General features: G+C 52.2%; 1 protein-coding gene across 4 annotated transcripts in view; it reads right to left on the bottom strand.

The window, feature by feature from the left end:
- PEBP4 (phosphatidylethanolamine binding protein 4) overlaps window positions 1-27,261 on the bottom strand; it is a 99,293-nt gene that overhangs the window by 32,451 nt on the left and 39,581 nt on the right. For all 4 annotated transcript variants that reach the window (XM_071579286.1, XM_071579287.1, XM_071579288.1 and 1 more), the window contains one exon: window positions 13,632-13,730. In XM_071579286.1, coding sequence (XP_071435387.1) covers window positions 13,632-13,730 — 99 coding nt within the window. The remainder of the gene's footprint in view (window positions 1-13,631; window positions 13,731-27,261) is intronic.

Here is a 27,261-nt window from a genome sequence, read left to right as displayed (position 1 = left end):
ACCCTTCCCCCAATCTCAGGACAGAGGGATGAACTTTCCTACCTCCTTCCATACACAGAATGCAGGAAAGAGTTTTCCTACCAATACTCGGGATGCAGGAATGAGTTTTCCTACTCCCTCCCATACATGGGATGCAGGGATGAGTTTTCCTACTCATCCCATACATGGGATGCAGGGATGAGTTTTCCTACCCATCCCATACCCAGGATGCAGGGTTGAGTTTCCTACTCCCTCCCATACATGGGATGCAGGAATGGGCTTTATTACCCATTCCATACACAGGATGCATGGAACAAGTTTTCCTACCAATACTCGGGATGCAGGGGTGAGTTTCCTACTCCCTCCCATACATGGGATGCAGGGATGAGTTTTCCTACCCACTCCATACTCAGGATGCAGGGATGAGTTTCCCTACCCATCCCATATATGGGATGCAGGGTTGAGTTTCCTACTCCCTCCCATACATGGGATGCAGGGATGAGCTTTCCTACCCATCCCATACCCGTGTTTGCAGGGATGAGCTTTCCTACCCATCCCATACCTGGGATGCAGGGTTGAGTTTCCTACTCCATCCCATACCTGGGATGCAGGGATGAGTTTCCCTACCCATCCCATACATGGGATGCAGGGATGAGCTTTCCTACCCATCCCATACCCATGTTTGCAGGGATGAGTTTCCTACTCCCTCCCATACATGGGATGCAGGGATGAGTTTTCCTACCCATCCCATACTCGGGATGCAGGAATGAGTTTTCCTACCCATCCCATACCCGTGTTTGCAGGGATGAGTTTCCTACCCATCCCATACCCGGGATGCAGGAATGAGTTTTCCTACCCATCCCATACCCGGGATGCAGGGATGAGTTTTCCTACTCCCTCCCATACATGGGATGCAGGGATGAGCTTTCCTACCCATTCCATACACAGGATGCAGGAACCTGAAGGAGTTTTTTATCAACCCCAAACCTCCCTCTGCTCTTCTGTCAGCTTTGTGGGGTGCAAAACACCTTTTTGAGGCCGAGCACCCCCTTGAGGAGCAGAACCCCCCATGGACCAACCCTGAAGCCTCCACACCCTTGGGGGGACATCCAGCAGCACCCACAGCTTTGGCATCGGGACCACTACATCTATATATTTATATATATATAATTTCCCCCCCTTTCTTTGAAACCCCAAACTCAGGAACTCCATAGCAACCCGCAGCTCCCAGGGTCTGACTCCAGCGCTTTGCTCGCACTGTCACTTCGTTTCAGGCTACACCCGGGTAGGTGTGAGGAACTCCAATTAAGCATTCCGCAGGCTCCCTGTGTGGGGGGACAGGCTCTGCTGTGGAGGAGGGAAGCCTCGGCGGTGACTAATCGCTCAGACACCGGGTGTCTGTGGCACCAGGGGAGGGCAGGCAGAGGGTTTTCCTTCGCCGTGCAGCTGCCTCTGCATTCCCTTTTCGGGAGATATTGCGGCTCCCCGCCGGGCTCGGGGGCTCCCAGGCGGAAGTTGGAAAGATCCCAAGCATCTTTCCGGCGTGGCCGGGGCTGCGATGCTGCCGATGCCGCCGATGCTGCCGCAGCTCGCGCTGCCGCAGCCCTGGGGGCTTTGCTGCTCCCCCTTGCACAGCCCCAGGGTCTCGTTTTCAGAGGAAAACCAGATTCCTGAGGTTTTTAAGGTGCCTCCGTCATCCCCTGGTTGTGTTGGTGCCTCCGCTCCGCACGTGTTTTCCTGCCCTTCAGATGAGCATCCCCTAAATTTGGGTGAGGACCGTTAGATGTGGATGCCGAGACCCAAAATGAGCATCTGGCCCTTGCCTGAGCTCTGATGGGGAGCAGAGCAGAGGATCCCACCCTCGGCCACGAGCCCAGCCCCGGCAGAGATGAACCAAATCGGCCACCACAAGAGCATCACTATGAGCCCCACTGAAAAGCATCACTGGCCGCGTTCTCCCTTTCCCTATGGAAACAGCCCGGTTTCAGACACTCACTGCACAGCACCCATGGGGGCACAGCACCCCCCAAGCACCTCCAAACCACCCTCTGTGGCCGGAGCAAGGATGTTTTCCTGGTGGCAACGCCGCTGCGGCACCAACTCCCCGCGGGACGGTGACCGGGGGCGGGGGATGCGCGTGGTGGTCGCAGCCTGGGGGTGATGCCCCACTCCAGCAGGGACACCCAGGCATTTCCCCAGCCTTTTAAGCAGCTCCATGAGCCAGGGCAAGAGGCGGGAGAGGGCTCGGGCCAGCCGGCGGTCCGCCCCCGCTCCCTGGGGAGGCGGCAAGGGAGCCGGCGGCCGCCCCCCGCCACCGCCGTGGGCAGCGGCAGGATGTGCTGTCCCTCCCCTGCACTTCCCAGCGAGCACTTTACATAACTTCTGCTGCTTAGTCACAGCTTCGGCTCCTTTTTTTTTTTTCTCCCCCCTCTTTTTTTTTTTTTTTTGGAGCGATTTTTCTCAGCCGCATCAGAGCGCGAGTCATTTCGGCAAAGGGAAGTCCCTTCCTTTCTTCCGTTCCCTTGGTAACTGCACAAATTTGCTCTTCAAATGATTCATGACCGGGGTGCTGTAGGAGTTCCCTCCTCCAACACAAATCGCTCCCACACAACCACACATGCCCGATTAATCATTGATTAGTGTCTCTTCCACAAGGTGAGTGCTCTGTCGCTCTCCTCGGGCCACCACTGTGGGTCACACTCATGGGGGTCCCCTGGATGCTCAGGAGGGTCCCCTGGATGCTCAAGGAGGGTCCTCAAATGCTCACAGGGGACACACACAAGAGTTTTCAAGAAATCCCATCCCCGGGCAAATTTTATAGATTATTATACAATATTCCCATGGGGATGGGACACGAAGGGGACAGGAGTTAAGTGCTCTCCCTGGAGGCAGTGAGGGAATTGGAGCTCGGTGCTGGCTGATGGGGATGGATAAACCTTCCCTAAACTCCCAGTTGTATCAGCACAACTTTATTCTTCATCTAATTTTTGGTTTCGTTCCCAAACTCCCATAGGTTAAACAAGGAGAGGGAAAACTGGAGTGCCAGAGAGTAACTTGGCATCTTGGAGGGTCACCCCCCAACAGGGCCAGGCTGGAGGGACAGAGCCCAGCAATAAAAAAAAAAAAGCCAGGAAAGAGCCAGAAAAGTCCTTTTGGGACCCAAAATGCTTTGAGGCAGAGCATAATCCTCATGCCATGATGCTCCTCCACACACCTATTCCTGCACCACAGCTTGGGAATCAGGTTGGGATGGAGCAGGGAGTCAGTGAGCACTTGCCTGCCAGGAATATCTCAGCTGGAAAATAAAATTAATGTGCGAAATATCTCCCTGCCATTTTGGTAGAGTTTATCTGATTTATTCTTTCCTCGTTAAGAGGAGCTAATTAACAAACCATCGTTTAAATAAACAGCAGTGAGAGTGTTTGTAACCTCGGCTTTATTGAATTGTGACAAATTATTAGCCCTCTGCATGTTAAATGAAACAGAAGCATCAAGGAAAAAAGCTGAATTCCCTTTTGGATAACGACAGTACCTGTGTGGAGACGGAGCAGAGGGAGCAACTCACGGGGCAGAGCCTGGTCAGGACAACATGAACATGGAAAGATCCCAAATAACCCCAAAACCAGGTGGGTTTCTGGGTGCTGAATGATTTAGCACTGTGGCCTCGCCCTAAATTCACCCCTGTGGGATGGCAGGGTTGGGAACACCCTCGGGATAGGGCAGGGAGAGAGGAGAAATGCAGCAGTTCACAGCTCCCAAAAACCTCTTTGCAGCCACCGGGATCATCTCACTCATCACAGATCCTTGGCAATATAATGATAATAATCATATAATGCACATCTGGGCTGAGCTGTCAGCCCAAGGCAGCTCCCAGCGCTCTGGTGGCACTGCCAGGGCTCCCAGGAGGGGCTGGCATCGCCTTGGCTGCGTGTCCCATGTCAGCACTGCCCTCCTGAGAGTGGTACCCAGAGCAGGGGCTGGCATCGCCTTGGCTGCATGTCCCATGTCGGCACTGCCCTCCTGAGAGTGGTACCCAGAGCAGGGGCTGGCATCGCCTTGGCTGCGTGTCCCATGTCGGCACTGCCCTCCTGAGAGTGGTACCCAGAGCAGGGGCTGGCATCGCCTTGGCTGCGTGTCCCATGTCAGCACTGCCCTCCTGAGAGTGGTACCCAGAGCAGGGGCTGGCATCGCCTTGGCTGCGTGTCCCATGTCAGCACTGCCCTCCTGAGAGTGGTACCCAGAGCAGGGGCTGGCATGGCCTTGGCTGCGTGTCCCATGTCAGCACTGCCCTCCTGAGAGTGGTACCCAGAGCAGGGGCTGGCATCGCCTTGGCTGCGTGTCCCATGTCAGCACTGCCCTCCTGAGAGTGGTACCCAGAGCAGGGGCTGGCATCGCCTTGGCTGCGTGTCCCATGTCAGCACTGCCCTCCTGAGAGTGGTACCCAGAGCAGGGGCTGGCATCGCCTTGGCTGCATGTCCCATGTTGGCACTGCCCTCCTGAGAGTGGTACCCAGAGCAGGTGCAGGAGGTTCTGGGATATTTTGGGGTACCTGGTGCTTTCCCCCTTTTTCCAAACCCCAACTGGGAGCAGCAAACCCGCTCAGTCCTCAAAACAGAGCCCTGACTCTGCTGCATCCCCACTGTGGGATGGCCATTCCCAAAATGAGCAGAGCTGTTGCATGTCCACTGATGCCAAAGGGGTTTTTGTTCTGATTTTCACATTTTGTAGATTTTAGGAGCACAGTAGTTGTAGATTTTTAGAGGGTTAATATTTCTAACAGTTTAAGTTTAATGCCTTTCTATCACTACCCCTGTCCCAGAACAGGGAGCTCAAATTCCTTCAGTTAATTAATCTTGTTTAGACTCCTTTCCAAGGTAAAGAGCTGAAGGATGTCAGAAGGCCCACAGAATGAAACATAAACACAGGTCAGAGTGACCCAAAAGCCAGAATTGGATGAGCTCCAAGAGACCTTTGTGTCCCTGAGGAAGAGAAGCTGATGAAGACAGAGGGTCTTGACGACCCCAGACCCAATTCCAGGGGGCTGGACCAGGGGTGGGACTGGGGCTGAACTGAGAAATGTGTAAAGCAATGATTGGAGGGATCTGATTATGAAAGCCATAGAAACAAGAACTGGGACACATGGATGTCATCCTGTGTTCCTGTGGGCTGTAGGCCCTGTGTTATTAAAGGACCTTTACTTTTTATCTTACCCTACACTAACGTGTCTTGAAGTCCTGTTTTTGGGGGGAAGGGTCACTCACGGCATCACCACCATGTGTTTTTAGCTCCTGCTGTCCCAGAGGGAATTGCACAGTGGCAGCTCTTTGGGAGTGTAATTACCTGAGAGCATTAATTACATGGTGGGTGAGCATAAAGCCAAGTGGCAGCTCCTGGGAGAGCAGCAGCAGCTCGTGTGGAGTGGGAATGTTGGTGTTGGCAGGGATGGGATCAGCCCTCTGCCACACCAGGGTGAGTTTCCCTGAACTGACCACCCCAGGACTGGGAGAATTACAGAATAATGGAATCATTTAGGCTGGAAAAGCTCTCTAAGGTTATTGAGTCCAACTGTATCCCCAGCACTGCCAAACCAATCCCAAACCTGTGTCCTCAAGTGCTACATCTACACAAGTGTTAAATCCCTCCTGGAATGCTGAGTCCAGCACTGTCCTGGGTACCCTGTGCCAGTTCTGACCACTCTTTCAATGAGGAAATTTTCCCTGATACCCAACCTAAACATTCCCTGGCACAGCTTGAGGCCCTTCCCACTTGATACCTGGGAGCAGACCCCAACCCCCACCTGGCTACAACCTCCTGTCAGGCATTTCTCAGGATGAGACATTCATAGAATCCCATCATATTTTGGGTTGGAAACTCATTGATTCCACCTCCCTGCCATGGGCAGGGACACCTTCCACTAGACCAGGTGGCTCCAATCTCTGTCTAACCTGGCCTTGGGCACTTCCAGGAATGTGGCAGCCACAACCTGCCAGGATCTCACCCCCCTCACAGGGAAGAATTCCTTCTGTAGAATTTGGAGAGCAAAGAAAACTTCCCCAGAGTAGCAGCCTCTTTGCTTATTTTGTTTTTTTCTTAGTTCTTTTTTCCCCCCTTTTATTAATAAAGACTTCATTAACAAGCAACGACAGAAACTCACACCAGGGAACTGACTATTCCAAGGAGCCAAGTCATCAATTAAACCAACATTTCTCTCTGTTCTTTCCCTTTCAAACCCTCAGTTTCATCACCAAAAAGGAGAGTCGAGAGGGCTCCAGCAAGGAGGAACAATACCATGGCACCAACTACTGCATGTGCCCCTTCTTGCCCAGCAAGGCGCCAGATCCCGCTGGCATGGCAGTTTTCAGGGATTCCACAATGTCACAGATCCACAGGAATCATGGATGCTGGATGGCACAGGCAAGGAAACCTGCCCCAGCACTCCAGCATCTCCCAAAACGTGGATCCCTCCTGTCTTCAGGAGACCCAAAAGATGATTTTTTTTCCTTCTCGAGCATCAATTAACCCACTAGAAGTCATTCCTTGCCCTGACAAGATTTTTCTCCTGATGGAATGCTGAGTGTGCCTGGATGACGAGTGCTCTGAAGAAGTGTCCCCGAGGTGTCCCTAAAAAACTGTCCTGCAAAAGTGTCCCCAAGGTGTCCCTAAAAAACTGGTCTGCAAGAGTGTCCCCACGGTGTCCCTAAAAAACTGTCCCCACGGTGTCCCTAAAAAACTGTCCTGCAAAAGTGTCCCCAAGGTGTCCCTAAAAAACTCTCCTGCAAAAGTGTCCCCAAGGCGTCCCTATAAAACTGTCCAGCAAAAGTGTCCCTACAGTGTCCCTAAAAAACTGTCCCCAAGGTGTCCCTAAAAAACTGTCCTGCAAAACTGTCCCCAAGGTGTCCCTAAAAAACTGTCCTGCAAAAGTGTCCCCAAGGTGTCCCTAAAAAACTGTCCTGCAAGAGTGTCCCCAAGGTGTCCCTTAAAAACTGTCCTGCAAAAGTGTCCCCAAGGTGTCCCTAAAAAACTGTCCTGCAAGAGTGTCCCCAAGGTGTCCCTTAAAAACTGTCCTGCAAGAGTGTCCCCAAGGTGTCCCTTAAAAACTGTCCCCACGGTGTCCCTAAAAAACTGTCCTGCAAAACTGTCCCCAAGGTGTCCCTAAAATCTGTCCAGCTAAAGTGTCTCCAAGGTGTCCCTATAAAACTGTCCTGCAAAAGTGTCCCCAAGGTGTCCCTAAAATCTGTCCAGCAAAAGTGTCCCCAAGGTGTCCCTTAAAAACTGTCCAGCAAAACTGTCCCCAAGGTGTCCCTAAAAAACTGTCCCGCAAAACTGTCCCCAAGGTGTCCCTTAAAAACTGTCCTGCAAAAGTGTCCCCAAGGTGTCCCTTAAAAACTGTCCTGCAAAAGTGTCCCCAAGGTGTCCCTAAAAAACTGTCCCCAAAGTGTCCCTAAAAAACTGTCCCGCAAAAGTGTCCCCAAGGTGTCCCTAAAAAACCGTCCTGCAAAAGTGTCCCCAACTCTTCGCGCAGCAGCCAAAGAGCAGGAGTAACAGCAGCCAGCAATTAACAGCTGATGACTCTTATCTGTGATAAATCCAAGCATTTGGGATGAGCTGGAGCCACACACCCTGTGCTAGAGAGGAAAAGTTTCCTATGGAGCATGTGCATCCCTTTGGGATGGGGACAAGGGGCAGGTTGGACGAGCAGCTGACCCCCCACAGCTCCATTTCCAGCCTCTCCTGGTACAAAAATCTCATAATTTTTAAGGTTAATAAAGCCCTTGTTTGCTTAAGGCAGCACCTGTTTCTATGGTGACACTTTGCCACCCAGAGCCTGTTTGTCAGCCGGTGACAAGGAACACGGTGACACACACAAGCGCCGGAGAAGACACCAAGAGCGGTGCCAGGACCTCTGGGAGCAGGGATGGTGTTGGGCCCTCAGCATCCCAACCTGCCAATCCCACATCCACGTGTTTCCCACTGCGCTCCACAAAGCCATGGGAGCCATTGGAACAGCGGGAGCTGCACCCAAGGCACGCACTGCAGGGGGGAAAGCCTCTAACGGGATGGGCGATGGGTGGGAATGGCTCTCCTTCAGAAATGCTGGATGCAATTCCCATCTCCCACTCTGGATTTGGCTGGGACAGCTCCGTGCCTCAGTTTCCCCCATGTCCTGCCCTGGGAAGGGGTCAGTGGAGGGAGCTGAGCCGAGCGGTGCCGGCGGTGGCAGCGCCTGGTGGGTCCTGCTCCGCTCCAGCCTGGATTTCTCCTGGCTGGCAGAACTGGTTTCCATAACGACTTTCTGTTACAAACATATTTTGATAAAAATAAAGTTAAAGCAGCGAGGCTTTAGTGGAGTACAAATTCGCTGCTCTCGCCCTCCCCCTTCCTCCTCCCCAAGGAGGGGAATAAAGACGGAAAGCTTTCCATTTGAAGGGCAGTATTTTCTCCCTTCTTTTCCTTTCCCCACTGAATACAAAATGGAAAACCTTGTTTACTGGGATTTGCTGTAAACTGGTTCCGACTCTGCCTGGTTACCTGATGCTCTACAGTATATACAGGATAATGTGATAAATTCATTTCCAATTCACTGCATTATCCTTTGAATATTTTAATGACTCATTGAATGGAGTAAAAAAAAAAAAAAGCTATTTCAAATGAACAATTATGCTGCATTAGAGTAAAGGCTGATTATATTTAAACACGGCTTCCATGGATAACGGGACATATCGACCTCCGCCTATAAGAGCTAATTTGGCTCTTATCTCTAAATAATTTTACACTGCAAATTACCATGAAAACCTAAAGGGCTTTAAAAACATTCATCAAAAGATATTATTCCACTTTGTAGCAACATTTTTATTTAAATTATTTTGAATAGGAGTGAAAGCATCTCTCGTGTTTGACAATCGGAGCAGCGACGGAGCAGCGGCTGATAAGGAAGAGCGAGCGGCACCGGAGGGATGGGATGGGATGGGATGGGATGTTCCATCCCGAAATCCCACCTGGGAGAGCCAATTCAGAGCCAGAACTCAACCTTGGTGCTGTGCCAAAGTACTGCAGCACCTAAAAGTGGCATTTCAGTGATGCTGGAGCTGCTTCCCTCCAAACTGGGGGATGGCAAAGCTGGGGTGGTGATGGGGTGGTACCCGAGGGGTGCTGGGGGATGCCCAAGTGATACTGGGAGGGGCTGGAGGGATACCCAAGTGATACTGGAAGGTGCTGGGGGGATACCCAAGTGATACTGGGAGATGCTGGAGGGATAGCCAAGTGATACTGGGAGGTGCTGGGGGGATACCCAAGTGATACTGGGAGATGATGGGGGGATACCCAAGTGATACTGGGAGATGCTGGAGGGATACCCAAGTGATACTGGAAGGTGCTGGAGGGATACCCAAGTCATACTGGGAGGGGCTGGAGGGGTACCCAAGTGATACTGGGAGGTGCTGGGGGGATACCCAAGTGATACTGGGAGGTGTTGGAGGGATACCCATGTGATACTGGGAAGTGCTGGAGGGATATCCAAGTTATGCTGGGTTGGTTCTGTGGATGTTGGGGAGATGCTGGGGGGATACCCAAGTGATTCTGGGGTGATACTGGGCAGTGCTGGGGTGATGCTGGGCAGTGCTGGGGTGATACTGGGCAATGCTGGGGTGATACCCAAGTGATTCTGGGGTGATACCTGGCAATGCTGAGGTGATACCCAGGTCTGGGGTGATGCTGAGGTGATACTGGGCAGTGCTGGGGTGATGCTGGGGTGACACTGGGCAGTGCTGGGGTGATGGTGGGGTGATGCTGGGCAGTGCTGGGGTGACACTGGGCAGTGCTGGGGTGATGCTGGGGTGATGCTGGGCAGTGCTGGGGTGATGCTGAGGTGATACTGGGCAGTGCTGGGGTGATGCTGGGGTGACACTGGGCCGTGCTGGGGTGATGGTGGGCAGTGCTGGGGTGACACTGGGCAGTGCTGGGGTGATGCTGGGGTGACGCTGGGCTGTGCTGGGGTGACGCTGGGCAGTGCTGGGGTGATGCTGGGGTGATGCTGGGCAGTGCTGGGGTGACGCTGGGCAGTGCTGGGGTGATGCTGGGGTGATGGTGGGCAGTGCTGGGGTGATGCTGGGGTGATGGTGGGCAGTGCTGGGGTGACTCCAGGGCACTGCCAGGCTCTGGCAGCCCCCAGCCCTGGCGCCGGCCGCCCCGTCCCTCCCGCAGAAAGGCACTTGCAAGCCCCTCTCTGCACCAAAGCAACAGAAGGTGTCATGTAAAGCCTACACGGTTATTTTAGAGCCAGTGTGCAAATAAGCCTGTCAGCTGAAGCTCCTCAGAGCCAAGACTTCCATATACCCCCCAACGATCTGCATCTCAACGAGACACCACCATGTGTGTCAGCCCATCGGCTCCACCTCGGGCTGGGGGTCTGGGACAGCTCCCACTGCAGCCCCTCTGGGACACACTGGGACCCCCAACTGCACCCCCAGCAATGGGCACCAACCTCAGGGCTGGGAGAGGTGGGTTTGTCCCTGTGCCCTGCCAGGATGGTGCTGGAGGGGTACCCAAGTGATACTGGGAGGTGCTGGAGGGGTACCCAAGTGATACTGGGAGGTACTGGAGGGACACCCAAGAGATCCTGGGAGGTGCTGGAGGGGTACCCAAGTGGTACTGGGAGGTGCTGGGGGGATACCCAAGTGATGCTGGAAGGTGCTGGAGGGATATCCAAGGAGACTGGGAGGGGCTGAGGGGATATCCAAGTGGTACCAGGAGGTGCTGGGGGGATACCCAAGTGATACTGGGAAGGGCTGGAAGGATACCCAATTGATACTGGGAGGAGCTGGGGGGTACCCAATTGATACTGGGAGGAGCTGGGGGGTACCCAAGTGATACTGGGAGGAGCTGGAAGGATACCCACGTGATACTGGGAGGAGCTGGGGAGATGCCCAAGTGATACTGGGAGGTGCTGGAGGGATACCCAAGTGATACTGGGAGGAGCTGGGGGGTACCCAAGTGATACTGGGAGGAGCTGGGAGGATACCCAAGTGATACTGGGAGGAGCTGGGGAGATGCCCAAGTGATACTGGGAGGAGCTGGGGGGATACCCAATTGGTACTGGGGGGTTTATAGTGCAGAGGGGGCTCACACCCATTTTTGTGTGTGTGTAGATGAGGGAATTGCACACACACCCACGAGAGAGAGATGGGTTATATATATCCCATCATTATAAAGATCTTATCAATATATGCATTTTTTATATAATATCACAGAGAATCATAGAATATCTCCTGTTGGAAGGGCCCATAAGGATCATCGAGGCCAAATCCCTGCTCATATATGTATATATATATATTTATATATATTTTTTTCATTATAAGAAAGCTCAAGGAATAGTTGGGGTTGGGATCAGCCAACTAAAAATCAACACCTGGGGATGGGAAAACCCTTTCCCTTCCCAAAAATCTCCTTTCCCCCCTTTCCTACATGGCCTGACATGGAAATTCTGACCTTATATACAACAAATTGAACCATCCAAATGCCAGGGGGGGGAAAAGAAAACCTCCCTCCATTCGTGCCGGAGGTTTTAATCCCTCTTTTCCCTTCTTTGCTTAAATGATTTTATACTCCAAGAAAAAAGAAACCCACAATAATTAGCAAGAGCGAACACCACGGAAGGATCTGTGTACAGAAGGAAAAACAAGAGCTTGGGCTCCTTTGCGTTCAGTAAATATTAAAATTAATGAGAGACTTTCAGGACCCTGTTGTTAGAAATGCAGAAGGGGGTTCTGTGAAGGATTAAAACACAAAACAACACAAAAATAAGCCCTGGACACAAATTCCTGCAATTATTCCAAACGCTTTCTATTTTTCAGCCAATTATGAAATCCATGGAAAGTATTAATATCCAGTTTTAATTTGCTTAATATTCCCATTAACAATAAAAAGTCTAATTAAGGTATCTGTACAAAGAGCCCTCAGCAGTAATTTCAGAGAATAATAGAGGAGAACGACGAGATATTTCTTGTTAAATGCACGCTGCAAATTAATTGATATCTTAATTAGACTTTAGTACTAAGATTATTAGTTAGATTGATTCAGGGCTGAAACATCTCATTTTTAAAGAGATAAAAGCAAGCAGGAGAGGAACAAACTGAATTTCCAAAATATTTCTGGAAGCAAAGCAACGACACATCCGGATATTTTGGAAGTGGGGTAAAGACTCATCCCATGGACACAGAGGTGGGAATTCAACCCAGCCTCATTTTCCTCCTGGTTTCTTCACTGGATTCATTTGCTTTTCATCCTCCCAAAAAAGATAAAAAAATAGAAAGGGAATACAGATTTTTAACCAAACCCACTTTTTTAACCACAGCAAGAACTGTTTGGAACGACGAGTTGTCTCCACACAGAAAAACTGGTGGTGGGGAGTTTGCAAAGTGGGGTTTTTTTTCCAGCATTTCCTTAGAAGAAAAAGATTAAAAAAAAAAACCAACAGCAATATTTTTGGACCAGCCTGGCTCTATATAGCCTGAGGAAGCACTTCCCTACCTACACTCCCAGCACCATTTACATCTCTCTGGCAAACACTCATCCTTTGGGATTTCACTGAGATGCTGCTGCACTGAGAGGGATGTGCATCCCATGGGAATCCAGCCCTCCATGGCAGGACCAGGATGTACCCCAGTGCTTGGGAATGCACCCAAGTGTATGGACTCACCAGGATGTACCCCAATACTTGGGAATGCCCCCCAGTGTGTGGACTCACCAGGATGTACCCCAATACTTGGGAATGCACCCAAGTGTATGGACTCACCAGGATGTACCCCAATACTTGGGAATGCCCCCAAGTGTATGGACTGACCAGGATGCACCCCAATACTTGGGAATGCACCCCAATGCTTGGGAATGCTCCCCAGTGTATGGACTGACCAGGATGCACCCCAATACTTGGGAATGCACCCCATTACTTGGGAATGCCCCCCAGTGTATGGACTGACCAGGATGCACCCCAATACTTGGGAATGCACCCCATTACTTGGGAATGCCCCCCAGTGTATGGACTCACCAGGATGCACCCCAATACTTGGGAATGCACCCCAGTGTATGGACTCACCAGGATGCACCCCAATACTTGGGAATGCACCCCAATACTTGGGAATGCACCCCAATACTTGGGAATGCCCCCCAGTGTATGGACTCACCAGGATGCACCCCAATACTTGGGAATGCACCCCAATACTTGGGAATGCACCCCAATACTTGGGAATGCCCCCAGTGTATGGACTCACCAGGATGCACCCCAATACTTGGGAATGCCCCCCAGTGTATGGACTGACCAGGATGCACCCCAATACTTGGGAATGCACCCCAATACTTGGGAATGCCCCCCAGTGTATGGACTCACCAGGATGCACCCCAATACTTGGGAATGCACCCCAATACTTGGGAATGCCCCCCAGTGTATGGACTGACCAGGATGCACCCCAATACTTGGGAATGCACCCCAATACTTGGGAATGCCCCCCAGTGTATGGACTCACCAGGATGCACCCCAATACTTGGGAATGCACCCCAATACTTGGGAATGCCCCCCAGTGTATGGACTGACCAGGATGCACCCCAATACTTGGGAATGCACCCCAATACTTGGGAATGTCCCCAGTGTATGGACTCACCAGGATGTCGGTGACCACCCAGTGCCTCCAGTACCGGTGCCGAGGGTTGGCTCTGTTGGGAGCGTCGGGATCCACCATCACCAGCACGTACTTCTTGTTCTGCAGGAGAGGAGAGCAGAGCACTCTGGGCAAGGGGTGTGAGGAAGGAAGAGCCCCCCAGGGGTTTTATTGGACTCCAAAACCGTATTTTTTCATGTTTTTCCATGTGCAGTTTGATCCGAGTAAAACACTCAGAGGTGAGCGATGAAGTTGCACCAGGGGAGGTCACAAACCCACATGGGATGATTTTCTCCTCATGGTCTAAACCTCTTAAGATGGAGAAAAATTGTGTTTTCTGCCTCCTCTAAATAAAAGGCACCAAGGAAAATTCCCTGTGTTTCCAGCCAGGCTCCAACCACATCCCACCACAGCACAGGGAACAGCAAAGTGCCACAGCCACAAATCCCTGGGAGAAGCTGCTGGGATATTTTTGGGTGGTCAGGAACAGGCTGGACAGTCCAGGGTTCATGAGGGTGACTCTGAGGAGCCAAACTGGACCTCCTCACACACCCCAAAATAACCAAAAGATGCTCCAGGGATGCTGCAAGAAGGCAAAGCTGCTGCCTTGCTACATATCCGAGGTGTCAGGTACCTCTCCTGGATGATGGAAGTGGGCAAAGAGAGCTGGGATTCATGGATGATACGGGTTTAACCCCCAGAAAACCCCCACAGCCCAGCCCAGGTCCCCACTGTGGGTGCTCAGCACCCAAAGGTGCCACCAGTATGGAGCCAACACGGGTATTTTGGTCCGCTGAGGACGGAGCTGGGTTTGAAGTGACCTCTGGAGGGAGGTTGTGGATAGAAAACCTGCTGATCTCCAAGGATTTGGCAGCACCCCAGGCACCAGATTATCCTGCAAGCACCCAGATTAAGGGATCTATATCCTAATAAAACCTCCAGGTGCGTCTGTCAGCTCACCAGTGGCACCACTCGCCGCTCCAGGGCGGAGGTTTCATAAACAGCCTTGGGATTTAGCCCTGCAATTCCCACTGAAAGGAGCTGGAGCTCCTTGGCTACAGCCCCTGGTGGCTTGGGAAACCAGGCAGGGATTTTCACAGTGAGGTTGTTGGGGCTCACACGATGTTTTTGCTCCATTTCCCAACCTCTGGTTGGGGTAAATGAGGCAAGTGAGCCCCGAGGTGTTGCCAAACAGAGGCCCCCTGTGCCCCTTTCCTTGGAATGCCACAGGAGCCACAGGTCCCTCAGCCCTCCTTGCAGACTCCACCTCCACAGGAAGCGCCAGTTTAACCAGAAAACATGGATTTCAACCCATTTGGCAACCAGCTTGCAGAGCAAATCCCAAACTCCTGCAACCACCCTGTTGTGGTCCATTAATCCTGCCTGGCATCACCCCCAGGGTGGGGTCACACCAACCACGCAGATGTGAGAGCAGGAAAGGGGGTGTGATGGTGTCACCACGTGAGGCTGAAGGGCAGGACCTCAAAGAAGAGCTCCCACCTCCCTCCCCACCACTCCCACAGCTGCTGCTGGAGCATCCCAGAGAAACCCCCCACAACATTCCTTGTTCGGGAAGGAGGAGAGGGAGGGGAGGGAGAAGAAGCCCCACAACCCAAAAACCCAAGGCTGGAAGTGTGAAGGAATTTGAGCTCTAACTTTGGGGAGGGTGCAGAGCCGAGCAGGGCGTTGCAGAATCTCTCGGCTCCGCTCGGAGCCCAGCTGGTGGGAACAGAACGTGTAGTCATGGGACTGTCATCGTGTGCTGTCCAGGTTAACATGTAGCATTTCTATTACTATTAACAGACTTTCTGCTCCTCACTCCATCTGTTCTTCGAAATAATTGCAGTTGTACAGACCATGCCTTCGCTCCAGGCAGGCTCTGGGGAGAGGATAGTGCTTTTATGCAAAAAAAAAAAAAAAAAAATTAAAAAAATGGAAAAAATGAAAAAAAAAGTGTTAAAAAATAACAGCAAACACGAGAATAGAGTGCAAGTGAAGCTAACAGCAGGCTCGGAATTGGGGACAGATTGTGGCCTAGAAAGGTGATGGCACACAGGGCTGGGGGCTGGTGAGGCCAGACCCTGGTGGGGACGGTCCTTGGGGTCAGTGGCCCCGAGCTGGGCTGGCAGAGGGGATTTTTCCCTCTCCTTACCTGCTGGCCACGCTAAGAGCACAATCCCTCACCTTCCACCTAAAGATAGCAAAGCCCTCCACGACCTGAGTTAATCCTGGTGTGTCACATCCCGTGCCAGCAGCCGGGCACTGCTCCTGGGACTGCTCCAAACCCACCCCAAACCCCCTCCCCGATGTTCCCAAGCCTCACTGTGCACCCCAAACACGGGGTGGGTGTGTTTGTCACTGCTTGGGAGCGACAGCAGCCCGAATGCTGGTGATCTGAGGGTGGTTTGGATGCTGAAATCCCTCCTCGACACAGACTAACAGCATTAGCTGCTGTCAGGGCTGCAGACAGAGCCAGCCCCGAGTGCCACGGGAGCTGCTCAGCTTCACAGGCATGAAGCAGCCCTGGGGATTTTTGGAAAGTGGCTTTAGATCAGAAAATTCCTCCAGTGCAGGAGAACAGGCGGCATCTTCCTGTGCAGAGGGAAGGGAGGAAGGGGGAGAGGGATAAAAAAACCACTTTGAGTTGCCACAGATGAAAATTTGGGGTAACAAAGCATCCCCAAAACCTTGCCCCCCTTTCCTGCTTGGCCCACAGCACAGAGGAGCTGCTGGTGTGCAGGACTCAGTGGGGACATGGTGTATCCCACCAGTGCCACAGAATCCTGGAATGGTTTGGGCTGGAAGGGAACTTAATGATCATCTCATTCCACCCCCTGCCATGGGCAGGGACACCTTCCATCATTCCAGGTTGCTCCAAGCCCTGTCCAATCTGGCCTTGAACACTTCCAGGGATGGGGCAGCCACAGCTTCTCTGCCCAACCTGTGCCAGGGCCTGCCCACCCTTCACAGGGAGGAATTCCTTCCCAATATCCCATCTAACCTGGTCCCTCTGTCAGTTTGAAGCCATTCCCCCTTGTCCTGTCCCTCCAGGCCCTTGTCCAAAGTCCTTCCCCAGCTCTCCTGGAGCCCCTTTAGGCACTGGAAGGGACTTGAATGTCTCCCTGGAGGCTTTTTTCTCCAGGCTGATGGGTGACACCAATGGGGTTCCCCTTCCAAGGGTCACCCTTCTCTGCTCCCCCGGCCATTCCTCACCCTGGGATACTTTAAAATTATCATTTAGCCATTGCAAGGAGCTGCTGCATTCCCAAGGGCTCCAGGAGAGGGGGGTGGATTTTCCCCTCACATTCTTGGGAATGGGCATCCTGCTCCTGCTCCACCACCCAACACGGAGCCAGAGCAGCAGAGCTGGGGGCAGGTGACACCACATTCCCTGCTAATTGTTTCTAGAGGGAAGCAGCAGCCAAATCCCCCGTTATTCCTGCAGAAAGCATTAACTGCTCCAATTAGGCACAGGTTTAGGAAACTTGCTCCAAGCAGGCAGGGACTTTTCCAAGAGGCAGGCAGGCAGGAGAGGGATTTGTGAGCTGAGGATACACACACAGAGAGCTCAACAGATCCCACTGAGCTGGGGCTGCTCAGGAATTAAAGACTTATCCAAATGAAAGCAAATAGGGTGTTAAGCGACACACATGTAGAGCGAGCGGTTTCCTTGGAAACCAGCGCACATGGAAGCACCACACATGCAGGGCTCTGGCATTTTGGGCAGTGCCAGGGTGGCCACGGGGCTCTGCCCTGCTGGGGATGCCCGTGCTTGGCTGTTGATGGAGCTGGATGGTGTCCACAGTGGTGCCTCCATCCCGTTGGCATCTGTTTCTCCAGTGGGTGGAGAAAAATGGCTCAAAATGTGCTTCCTCCTGGCTGTGAAGGGCAAATGGATGTGGCCCAGATTTGCCTGAAGAATTCCATCCCAAAATTAAGGAACAGAGCCCCAGCCAGGCTCCCAGACCAGCAGCAGCTTCCCAAAGTGGGTTTGGATGGTTTTGAAAAATCCACCTGGATGCTCCGAGTTCATCCAGCCCCTGGAGCTATTCCTGGTGCCTGCAGGGAGCATGGGCTGTTCCCTGCTGGTACCACCCAGTCCTCATCCTTTACCCACCCCCTCCTAAGGAATTTCCCCAGGCAAGGAGCTGCTGTGGAACCAAATCCTGGCACTGACAGGTTACGATGGAATCTGAGCCAAGAGGCCTTTCACCTCCCCAGAGCTACAGCCTGGCATTGCAGCATCCCATATTATCCTGCTGTAAAGGATTTTGGGGTGACAGATGGCACAGGATGATCCAGACCAGTCCCATCGGTGTGGGGATGGGGAGATACATCCCAAGCACGCTGGAACCAGGGAAGAGCTGGATTTATGTAATTACAAACCAGAAAACCTAAATATAAATACCCAAAACAACCTTCTAGAGCACAGCAGTGGCTCCTGGACAGGCAAGGAGGTGGGAAAGGCACTCAGAACCTTGGGAAACATCATTCCAACCCTCCTGAGGACTGGCTGGAGGGTCCAGCCCGTGTCCCACCAGCACAGGAGTCAGAGAGACGCCGCTGCTCCCACGAGGTGGAAGCGCCGCAAGCACCAGCTGAGAGTCAATCTGGGCTTTTTTCTTGGCTTGTCCCCAGTACTAAAAAGTTTCTATAACAGGCACTGAGTTCTCAATTCTGCTGCTGCTGCTGCTGCTTCGCCAAAGAGAAATTCCAGCTCCTTCCTCGGTGGCAAAAAATTTGTTTGCAACAGAGTTATTGTGGCTTTGGGAAGGAACTGCAGGATTTCAAACCTACACCTCACCACTTCCACAGGCAGAAATAGGTCAGCAAAATGAACTCTGCTCTGCAGGACTTGCCCAAGGGAACTTCATTGACTTTCCAACACGCTGCAACTCTCCCCATCCCTTCCCTCTCCCTCAGGACTCGCTCACCAGCCAAATATTTATGCAGCCGAGTGTTCTAATGGGAATTGGTTCATCCAGGGCTGTTAAGGAGTGTGTTAAAGGGCTGTTCCCACATTAAGGTCTTGGGATGCTCTAAGGAATGGATTATTTGCAATGAAAGGACAGCTTGTTTTCCCTCCTAGCAGATTAAACCAGCTCTGTGCAATAAAACTGCAATGGGTGCGTTACACACTCAACACAACCAGGCAGAAAGTGGGATAAATCTCCCAGAGGGATGTTGGAAATCCAGGTGATTGTGCCTCTGGATCACTCTGGGGGAGAGGGGAGAGCAACAGGCTGTGGCTCTTCACTCAGAGCCCCCACTGTGGTTCTTCACTCAGAGCCCTCACTGGTTCTTCACTCAGAGCCCCCACTGTGGTTCTTCACTCAGAGCCCTCACTGGTTCTTCACTCAGAGCCCCCACTGTGGTTCTTCACTCAGAGCCCCCACTGTGGTTCTTCACTCAGAGCCCTCACTGGTTCTTCACTCAGAGACCCCACTGTGGTTCTTCACTCAGAGCCCCCACTGTGGTTCTTCACTCAGAGCCCTCACTGGTTCTTCACTCAGAGACCCCCCTGTGGTTCTTCACTCAGAGCCCTCACTGTGGTTCTTCATTCAGAGACCCCACTGTGGTTCTTCACTCAGAGCCCTCACTGGTTCTTCACTCAGAGCCCCCACTGTGGTTCTTCACTCAGAGCCCCCACTGTGGTTCTTCACTCAGAGCCCCCCCTGTGGTTCTTCACTCAGAGCCCCCACTGTGGTTCTTCACTCAGAGCCCCCACTGTGGTTCTTCACTCAGAGACCCCACTGTGGTTCTTCACTCAGAGACCCCACTGTGGTTCTTCACTCAGAGCCCCCACTGTGGTTCTTCACTCAGAGCCCCCACTGTGGTTCTTCACTCAGAGACCCCACTGTGGTTCTTCACTCAGAGCCCTCACTGGTTCTTCACTCAGAGCCCTCACTGGTTCTTCACTCAGAGCCCCCACTGTGGTTCTTCACTCAGAGCCCCCACTGTGGTTCTTCACTCAGAGCCCCCACTGTGGTTCTTCACTCAGAGCCCTCACTGGTTCTTCACTCAGAGCCCCCACTGTGGCTCTTCACTCAGAGCCCCCACTGTGGTTCTTCACTCAAAGCCCTCACTGGTTCTTCACTCAGAGCCCCCACTGTGGTTCTTCACTCAGAGCCCCCACTGTGGTTCTTCACTCAGAGCCCTCACTGGTTCTTCACTCAGAGCCCTCACTGGTTCTTCACTCAGAGCCCCCACTGTGGTTCTTCACTCAGAGCCCCCACTGTGGCTCATGCTCTGGGTTTCTCCAGTTTAAAACCCACCCTGGTCCTCATCAGAGGGGACACCAGGGGACTGGGACAGCACATTCCAACCCCACCTTCCATCCAGGAGAGAAATCCAGGAGGGAATTAACACCCCAAGAGCCCCCAGCCCCAGCTGCAGAGCTCCTGCTTCACTCCCTGCTTTTTCCCCAGGAGCTGTTTATTGGCATTTGGGCAGCACCAGCTAATGAGCACCACGCAGGTGTCCCCAGGCTGGGGACAGGGACACCGAGGCCGCTCCGCAGGCAGCGGGGCCGGGAGGGGCTCGGGAAGCGACACATTTCCCGAGCGGTCTGCGAGGAGGAGGAGGAGGAGGAGGAGGAGGAGGCGGCGGCAGCGGCCGCGGTGGCAGAGCAGAGCCTTCCAGCCCAATTACTATCACACGGGGGGACACATGGATTGGTGACATTTGACATTTTCTACATAATATTTTGATGCAAAATGGCACCTCCGTCACAAATTATTTTCCAAAACTTGGCTTGGGTTCGGGTGGGTTTTTTTCTTTAATTTTATTTTTTTTGGTTTGTTTTTTTTTTCTAGGGGAAAAATAAAAAAATAAAAAGATTGCAGAGGGTGGCATTTGCAGTCGAGCAAAGGGAAGGGTCATTGTTCCATTTCTATCCCAGCCACTGAGTGGGCAAAGCAAATGGGGAAAGATGCACCCAAAAATTCCAGGCTTTGCTCTGGTGCACCTGCACGGCCCTTGGGGACCCTCAAAAAGCTTTTCCCTGTTTTCTGCCATCCATGCACTATTTTCCCTGGCTCGGGAGCATCGGGGGCTCGGACTCCTCCTGGCAAGACAGGGGTTACCAGCGCTGGGAATCGCTGAACTCTGTGCTACCAGACACCTCGGGAAAGCTGAAATGACTTTAAATGCCTAAACATTTTAAAACAAACCCTGGAACAATTCAGCTCCGAACTCCTCGCCTGCTTTCTCTCCCTCCTCGCTCTCTCTCTCCCATTTTTACGGTTTCCAGAGCTGTTTTACGCCTCATTACCTGCACACTGTGAGTGATGTCTGTCGGTCCTAGAGCTGTAAATACCTTAAATCATGCTTCATTAAGAATATCTCTGGTGCTATTAAAGAGCTATAATAGACAACGAGTTAACAGATGATTAAATATGAACTCCATTTGTGTCACTCACCGCGGGCAGGAAGAGGCTTTAAGTTTTTTAAACTCGCTCTCATTATCTGGGGAAGTGGGGCTGCAGCTGGCGGGGATGGAGGGGGATGGAGGGATGTTCATCACCTGGAAACGGAGGGATGGAGATGGAGGGGTGGTCCCGTGGACATGGAGAGATGCTCATGTGGACATGGAAGGGTGGGAATGGCGGGATCCTTGGATGGGGATGGCGGGATGCTTGGATGGGGACGGCAGGATGCTTGGATGGGGATGGAGGGATCCTTGGATGGGGATGGAGGGATTCTTGGATGGGGATGGTGGGATGCTTGGATGGGGATGGAGGGATCCTTGGATGGGGATGGAGGGATTCTTGGATGGGGATGGCGGGATGCTTGGATGGGGATGGAGGGATGCTCTGGTGGAGATGGAGAGATGCTCATGTGGACATGGAAGGATGGGGATGGAGGGATCCTTGAATGGGGATGGAGGGTTCCTTGGATGGGGATGGAGGGATGCTTGGATGGGGATGGAGGGATGCTTGGATGGGGATGGAGGGATCCTTGGGTGGGAATGGAGGGATACTTCGATGGGGTTGGTGGGATCCTTGGATAGGGATGGAGGGATCCTTGGATGGGGATGGCAGGATCCTTGGATGGGGATGGAGGGATCCTTGGATGGGGATGGAGGGATCCTTGGATGGGGATGGAGGGATCCTTGGATAGGGATGGAGGGATCCTTGGATGGGGATGGCAGGATCCTTGGATGGGGATGGAGGGATCCTTGGATGGGGATGGAGGGATCCTTGGATAGGGATGGAGGGATCCTTGGATGGGGATGGAGGGATCCTTGGATGGGGATGGAGGGACACTCACACAGGATGAAAGGATGCTCCTGTGGAAATGGAAGGATGCTCCCATGGGAATGGAGTGATGCTTGTGTGGAGCTGGAGGACTGGAGACAGAGGGAAGCTCTCACAGAGATAGAGGGATTAGAATGGAGAGATGGAGATGGAGGGATGGTCCCATGGAGATGTGGGATGGGGCATAGGGATGCTCCTGCATCAGGAACACCCTGGAGGGACCAGCTCCTCTGCTTTGGGGCTCTGAGCTGACAATCCTGGCAGCCCTTTGATCAGATTTTCCCACCTGGAATCCAGCAGCCAGAGGGTACAAAGGAAAAAAAGTAATGCAGGAGGAGGACAGTGAGGAGATGCTTGGGATGGGATGGGATGGGATGGGATGGGATGGGATGGGATGGGATGGGATGGGATGGGATGGAGTGGGATGGGATGGGATGGGATGGGATGGGATGGGATGGGATGGGATGGGATGGGATGGGATGGGATGAGTAGCTGGGAGGAAGGGTGGATGGGATGAGGGATGCATGGATACCCATGAGGAAAGGCTGGAGGCTGGCAATGTGGATGGAGATGCAAAAGGGACTGAACATTGCTGTCTTTCCAATAAAATAAAAGCTCAGCACAAATGAATTGCCAAAGTGCAAATTAAATAATAATTAATATCATTAAAATCCCATGAGCACAGAAAAATACTGGGGAAAATTAAATAATGAGTGTTTTCTCTTTTCTGGATTAGATCTTGCTCTGTGACAATAAAGAGCAGTTTCGTGGGCAGCTCCAGCACAAGTGGATTATCCCAATGTCACAATCCCAGCTCCCTGCCGGGCTCAGGGCTGTGGCTGGTGCCAAACATCTGGCACGTGTGTCCCACTGCCAAACTGACCACGGCAAAAAGGAGCTGGGGCAGGGTCTGGAGAGTCAGAGACACGCTGGGGGAAACAGGGGGGTCAGTGACACACTTTGGGGGGCACAGTGACTCTCTGGGGGAGGGCAGTGACATGCTGGTGGGGGCAGTGACATGCTGAGGGGGACAGGGGGGTCAGTGACACACTGGGGGAGGGCAGTGACTTGCTGGGGGGGGACAGTGACATGCTGAGTGGGACAGGGGGGTCAGTGACACACTTTGGGGGCACAGTGACACACTGGGGGAGGGCAGTGACATGCTGGGGGGGGACAGTGACATGCTGAGTGGGACAGGGGGGTCAGTGACACACTTTGGGGGGCACAGTGACACGCTGGGGGAGGGCAGTGACATGCTGGGGGGGGACAGTAACATGCTGAGTGGGACAGGGGGGTCAGTGACACACTTTGGGGGCACAGTGACACGCTGGTGGGGGCAGTGACATGCTGAGGGGGTCAGGGGGCTCAGTGACACACTGAGGGGGGGCAGTGATATGCTGGGGGGACACTGGCACACTGAGGGGGTCAGTGACACGCTTTGGGGGAACAGTGACACTCTGGGAGGGTTAGTGACACACTTTGGGGGGGACAGTGACACGCTAGGGGGAACACGGGGATCAGTGACACAGATTGGGGGGGGAAATGACACTCTGGGGGGGTCAGTGACACAGTTTAGGGGAGACAGTGACTCTGGGGGGTCAGTGACACAGTTTGGGGGGGACAGTGACACTCTGGGGGGGTCAGTGACACAGTTTGGGGGGGACAGTGACATGCTGAGGGGATCAGTGACACACTCTAGGGGGGTGGACAGTGACACTCTGGGGGGGTCAGTGACACACTTTGGGGGGGAACAAGGAGGTCAGTGTCACTCTTTGGGGGGGACAGTGACACGCTGGGGGAGACAGTGACACTCTGGGAGGGGGGTCAGTGACACGCTGGGGGGGACACAGAAGGGTCAGTGACACACTTTGGGGGGGACAGTGACACGCTGGGGGGGTCAGTGACACACTTTGGGGGGGACAGTGACACGCTGGGGGGGTCAGTGACACACTTTGGGGGGGACAGTGACACGCTGAGGGGGGGTCAGTGACACACTTTGGGGGGGACAGTGACACGCTGAGGAGGGGTCAGTGACACACTTTGGGGGGGACAGTGACACGCTGCTCCCTGCGGGGCAGCGCCGGCGGGGCCGTAATTGAATCTCGGCGCTGCTGCTCGGCGGTGATTAAGTTCACTGGAAATGCCATTTCCTTCTTGTCCAAACTCTTAAGTGCCCCGAGCTCCCGATCAGCGGCTGCCGCTCCCCTCTGCCCCTCGGCGCTGCCCTCGCCTCCCGCCCGGCCGCGGGGTCAGCCCGCTGAGCCCCCGCGGTCACCGAGCAAATTAATCCCGGGGTCCCTCGGGAGGCTCAGCCGGAGAGGGAATCCGAGCCCTGCTCTCCATTTGGGGGAAAACAGGAGCGTTTCAGGAGCGGCTCTGCCCGTCTCCATCCCCAGGGATGAAGCACCAGCCCACCCACTGCATCCATTTACCTGCTGCCATCCCCCCAGTGCCCCCTCCCAGCATCGGGGATTTGCTGCTTCACAGTTGTGGGGATCCAAAAGCACAGCCAGGGCCTTTCCCCCCACTTTTATGCACAATATTTAATGTATCAGGAATATACAGGGAATACAGATATCATATATATATTAGATATGTGTATTTATGTATGTATATATTATATATATATAAAATGTATTATACCTATTCTATATTTCCATATAATAAATATATTGTTATATTTCTGCATTTATTTCTATATCATATAGAATATATTATATATATACACACTCTATATACACTATAGATATACAAATTATTGTTATATTTCTGCATTTATTTCTACATCATATAGAATATATTCTATATATACACACTCTATATACAATATAGATATACACACTATATATGTATACACACTATAATCTATATTTTAATATAGAATATATTGCTATATTTCTATGTATATTTCTCTATATATTTCTATGTATCCACATAGAATATATTCCTACATATATCCTATATATATTCTATATTTCCATGTATATTCCCAATAGATGGATAGATAAGTAGATAGGTATTGGGAATATAGATATATCCCAAATACTACTTAGGAATAAGACCCTGCAGTGAGATCTCATTAGAATATGCTTAAATTTAGGATTGATGGGGGAAATCTACACCCATCTACCCCCAGAAACTGCTCTGGGAAAACAACCAAGAACTAACCCTCCCTGCACACAAACTGCTCTTGCCAGGAACAGGAGGGAAAAGATGCTCAGCTCAGAACTTCCCTCCCTAGTCAAATATTTAATAATAAACCAAGAAGAGAAGCCAACTGTCTCCCTTGGATGTGGTTTTCATTTGGAAGTTATTAGGAGTTTTATTTCCATCCAAAACATCTTTTTTTTTTTAATTCCTAATGCATGTTTTGTTCTGATAAATCCATCTTGTCATGCTAAATAAAGTACAAATGGGATCGACGCAGCGATGACACCCGTGTCACATTCCATCCCCCCCAGCCACCCTTTCCCAAGGCTCCCGATCCCCATCGCTTTGTTAATCGATCCGGGCCGGAAAAGCTTTAAATAATATTTGAAATACTCCAAGTGAGAAAAACGTCCACGTTAATGCGTTAATTCCCACGATGCCTTGTCGCTTTGAAATCCGGGAAAAATGGGAAGCTTAAACGAGTCCTATGAAAGGGAGCAGGGGCATCATTAGCGCAGCCAGATCCGTATCACAGACTGCAGCAATTATTCCCCGGTGGAACACGGCAAGCTGTGAAGAGCTTTCATTACCGGGGGTTTCACAGGTCGTTCACCTCTGGCCAATCTCACGCTAAAACAAGCATTTTCTGCTCCACGGATCCCAGCTCCATTTAAATCCATAATTGCTCTGATTTGGGTACATATGGAGCACGGGGAATTCATGACTAAGAAATCTATTAGTCAATAAGTCCATTACTTTTAGGGACCTTTAGTCATCTTGCCTCAATTTCTTCCCAGGTCGAGGCATGGATGGAGATGCTGATTTCCACGGCAGGTGTGACTGCCCCGGCTCCCCTTTGCTGCAATTACCTTCCCGGGTCACCAAGGGGGAATTCAATCAGGGAAGCAGCCCATGGGATACTCTTTCTGCCTTGGAAATGTAATTCCCTGCCGCCGGCAAACAGCCCTTCTCCAAGCGACAATGGATATTTGATGGGTTTGCGTTATTTCTCAGGCCAAGCAGAAGGTGTTTGGTCCGGGGATGCTCAAGTGTGGATCAGGCTTGATCCCTCCATCCCTATTTCCCTCTCGTATCCCATGTTCAGTCCAGGGATGCTCAGGTGTGGATCAGACTTTATCCCTCCATCCCTATTTCCCTCTCGTATCCCATGTTCAGTCCAGGGATGTTCAGGGGTGGATCAGCCTTGATCCCTCCATCCCTATTTCCCTCTCGTATCCCATGTTCAGTCCAGGAATGTTCAGGTGTGGATCAGCCTTGATCCCTCCATCCCTATTTCCCTCTCATAACCCATATTCAGTCCAGGGATGCTCAGGTGTGGATCCGGCTTGATCCTTCCATCCCTATTTCCCTCTTGTATCCCATATTCAGTCCAGGGATGCTCAGGTGTGGATCGGCCTTGATCCCTCCATCCCTATTTCCCTCTTGTATCCCATATTCAGTCCAGGGACGTTCAGGTGCGGACCAGGTGCGATCCCTCTATCCCTATTTCCCTCTTGTGTCCCATATTCAGTCCAGGGACGTTCAGGTGTGGATCAGGCTTGATCCTTCCATCCCTATTTCCCTCTCTCCTGTGTCCTGTGCTTGCTAAAGGGATGCTCAGGTGTGGATCAGGTGTGATCCCTATTTCCCCCTCTCCTGTATCCATTGTTTGGTCCAGGGATGCTCAGGTGTGGGTTAGGGGTGATCCCTCCATCCCTGTTTCTCTTCTCCTGTATCCCTGGTTCAGTCCAGAGATGCTCACACGAATCAGACATGATCCCTCCATCCCAATTCCCAATTCCCCCCTTTCCTTTGGGGAGCTGTGGACAAAACAAAAGTGATTTTTCTGCCCTTTTTTATAATTTCTTTGTATCCACACGGACACATTTACCACGGGTGCCTCAGAAAACTCCCAAATTCCAGAGCTGTCATTCCCACCCTCGTATCAACCCCCGGGGGTTATCTATTCCCGGTGGGTGCCGGCGGAAACGGGAGACAATAGTCTATTCTCCTCTTCCTCCCCATCCCTGTATCCAAGTGCCTTCCAGGAGTGCATTAAATGATGCGATTAACATCTGTCACATGCGGTTCAGTCTCTCTTTCAGTCTCTCCCGGGGGAAGGAGCTGCACGTGCAGGGAAAGGGTTTGTTTTGGTGGGTTCAGCTCAGCGCGCAGAGGGAAATGCATCTCTGTGGGTAAAGTGTCCTGTGGCTGGAGTAGGATGG

Source organism: Pithys albifrons, chromosome 29 (genome assembly GCF_047495875.1).
Source record: "Pithys albifrons albifrons isolate INPA30051 chromosome 29, PitAlb_v1, whole genome shotgun sequence".
In the NCBI taxonomy this organism is placed as follows: Eukaryota; Metazoa; Chordata; class Aves; order Passeriformes; family Thamnophilidae; genus Pithys; species Pithys albifrons.
Note: the sequence above shows the minus strand (reverse complement) of the source record. Positions and strands in the feature narration are given on the sequence as shown.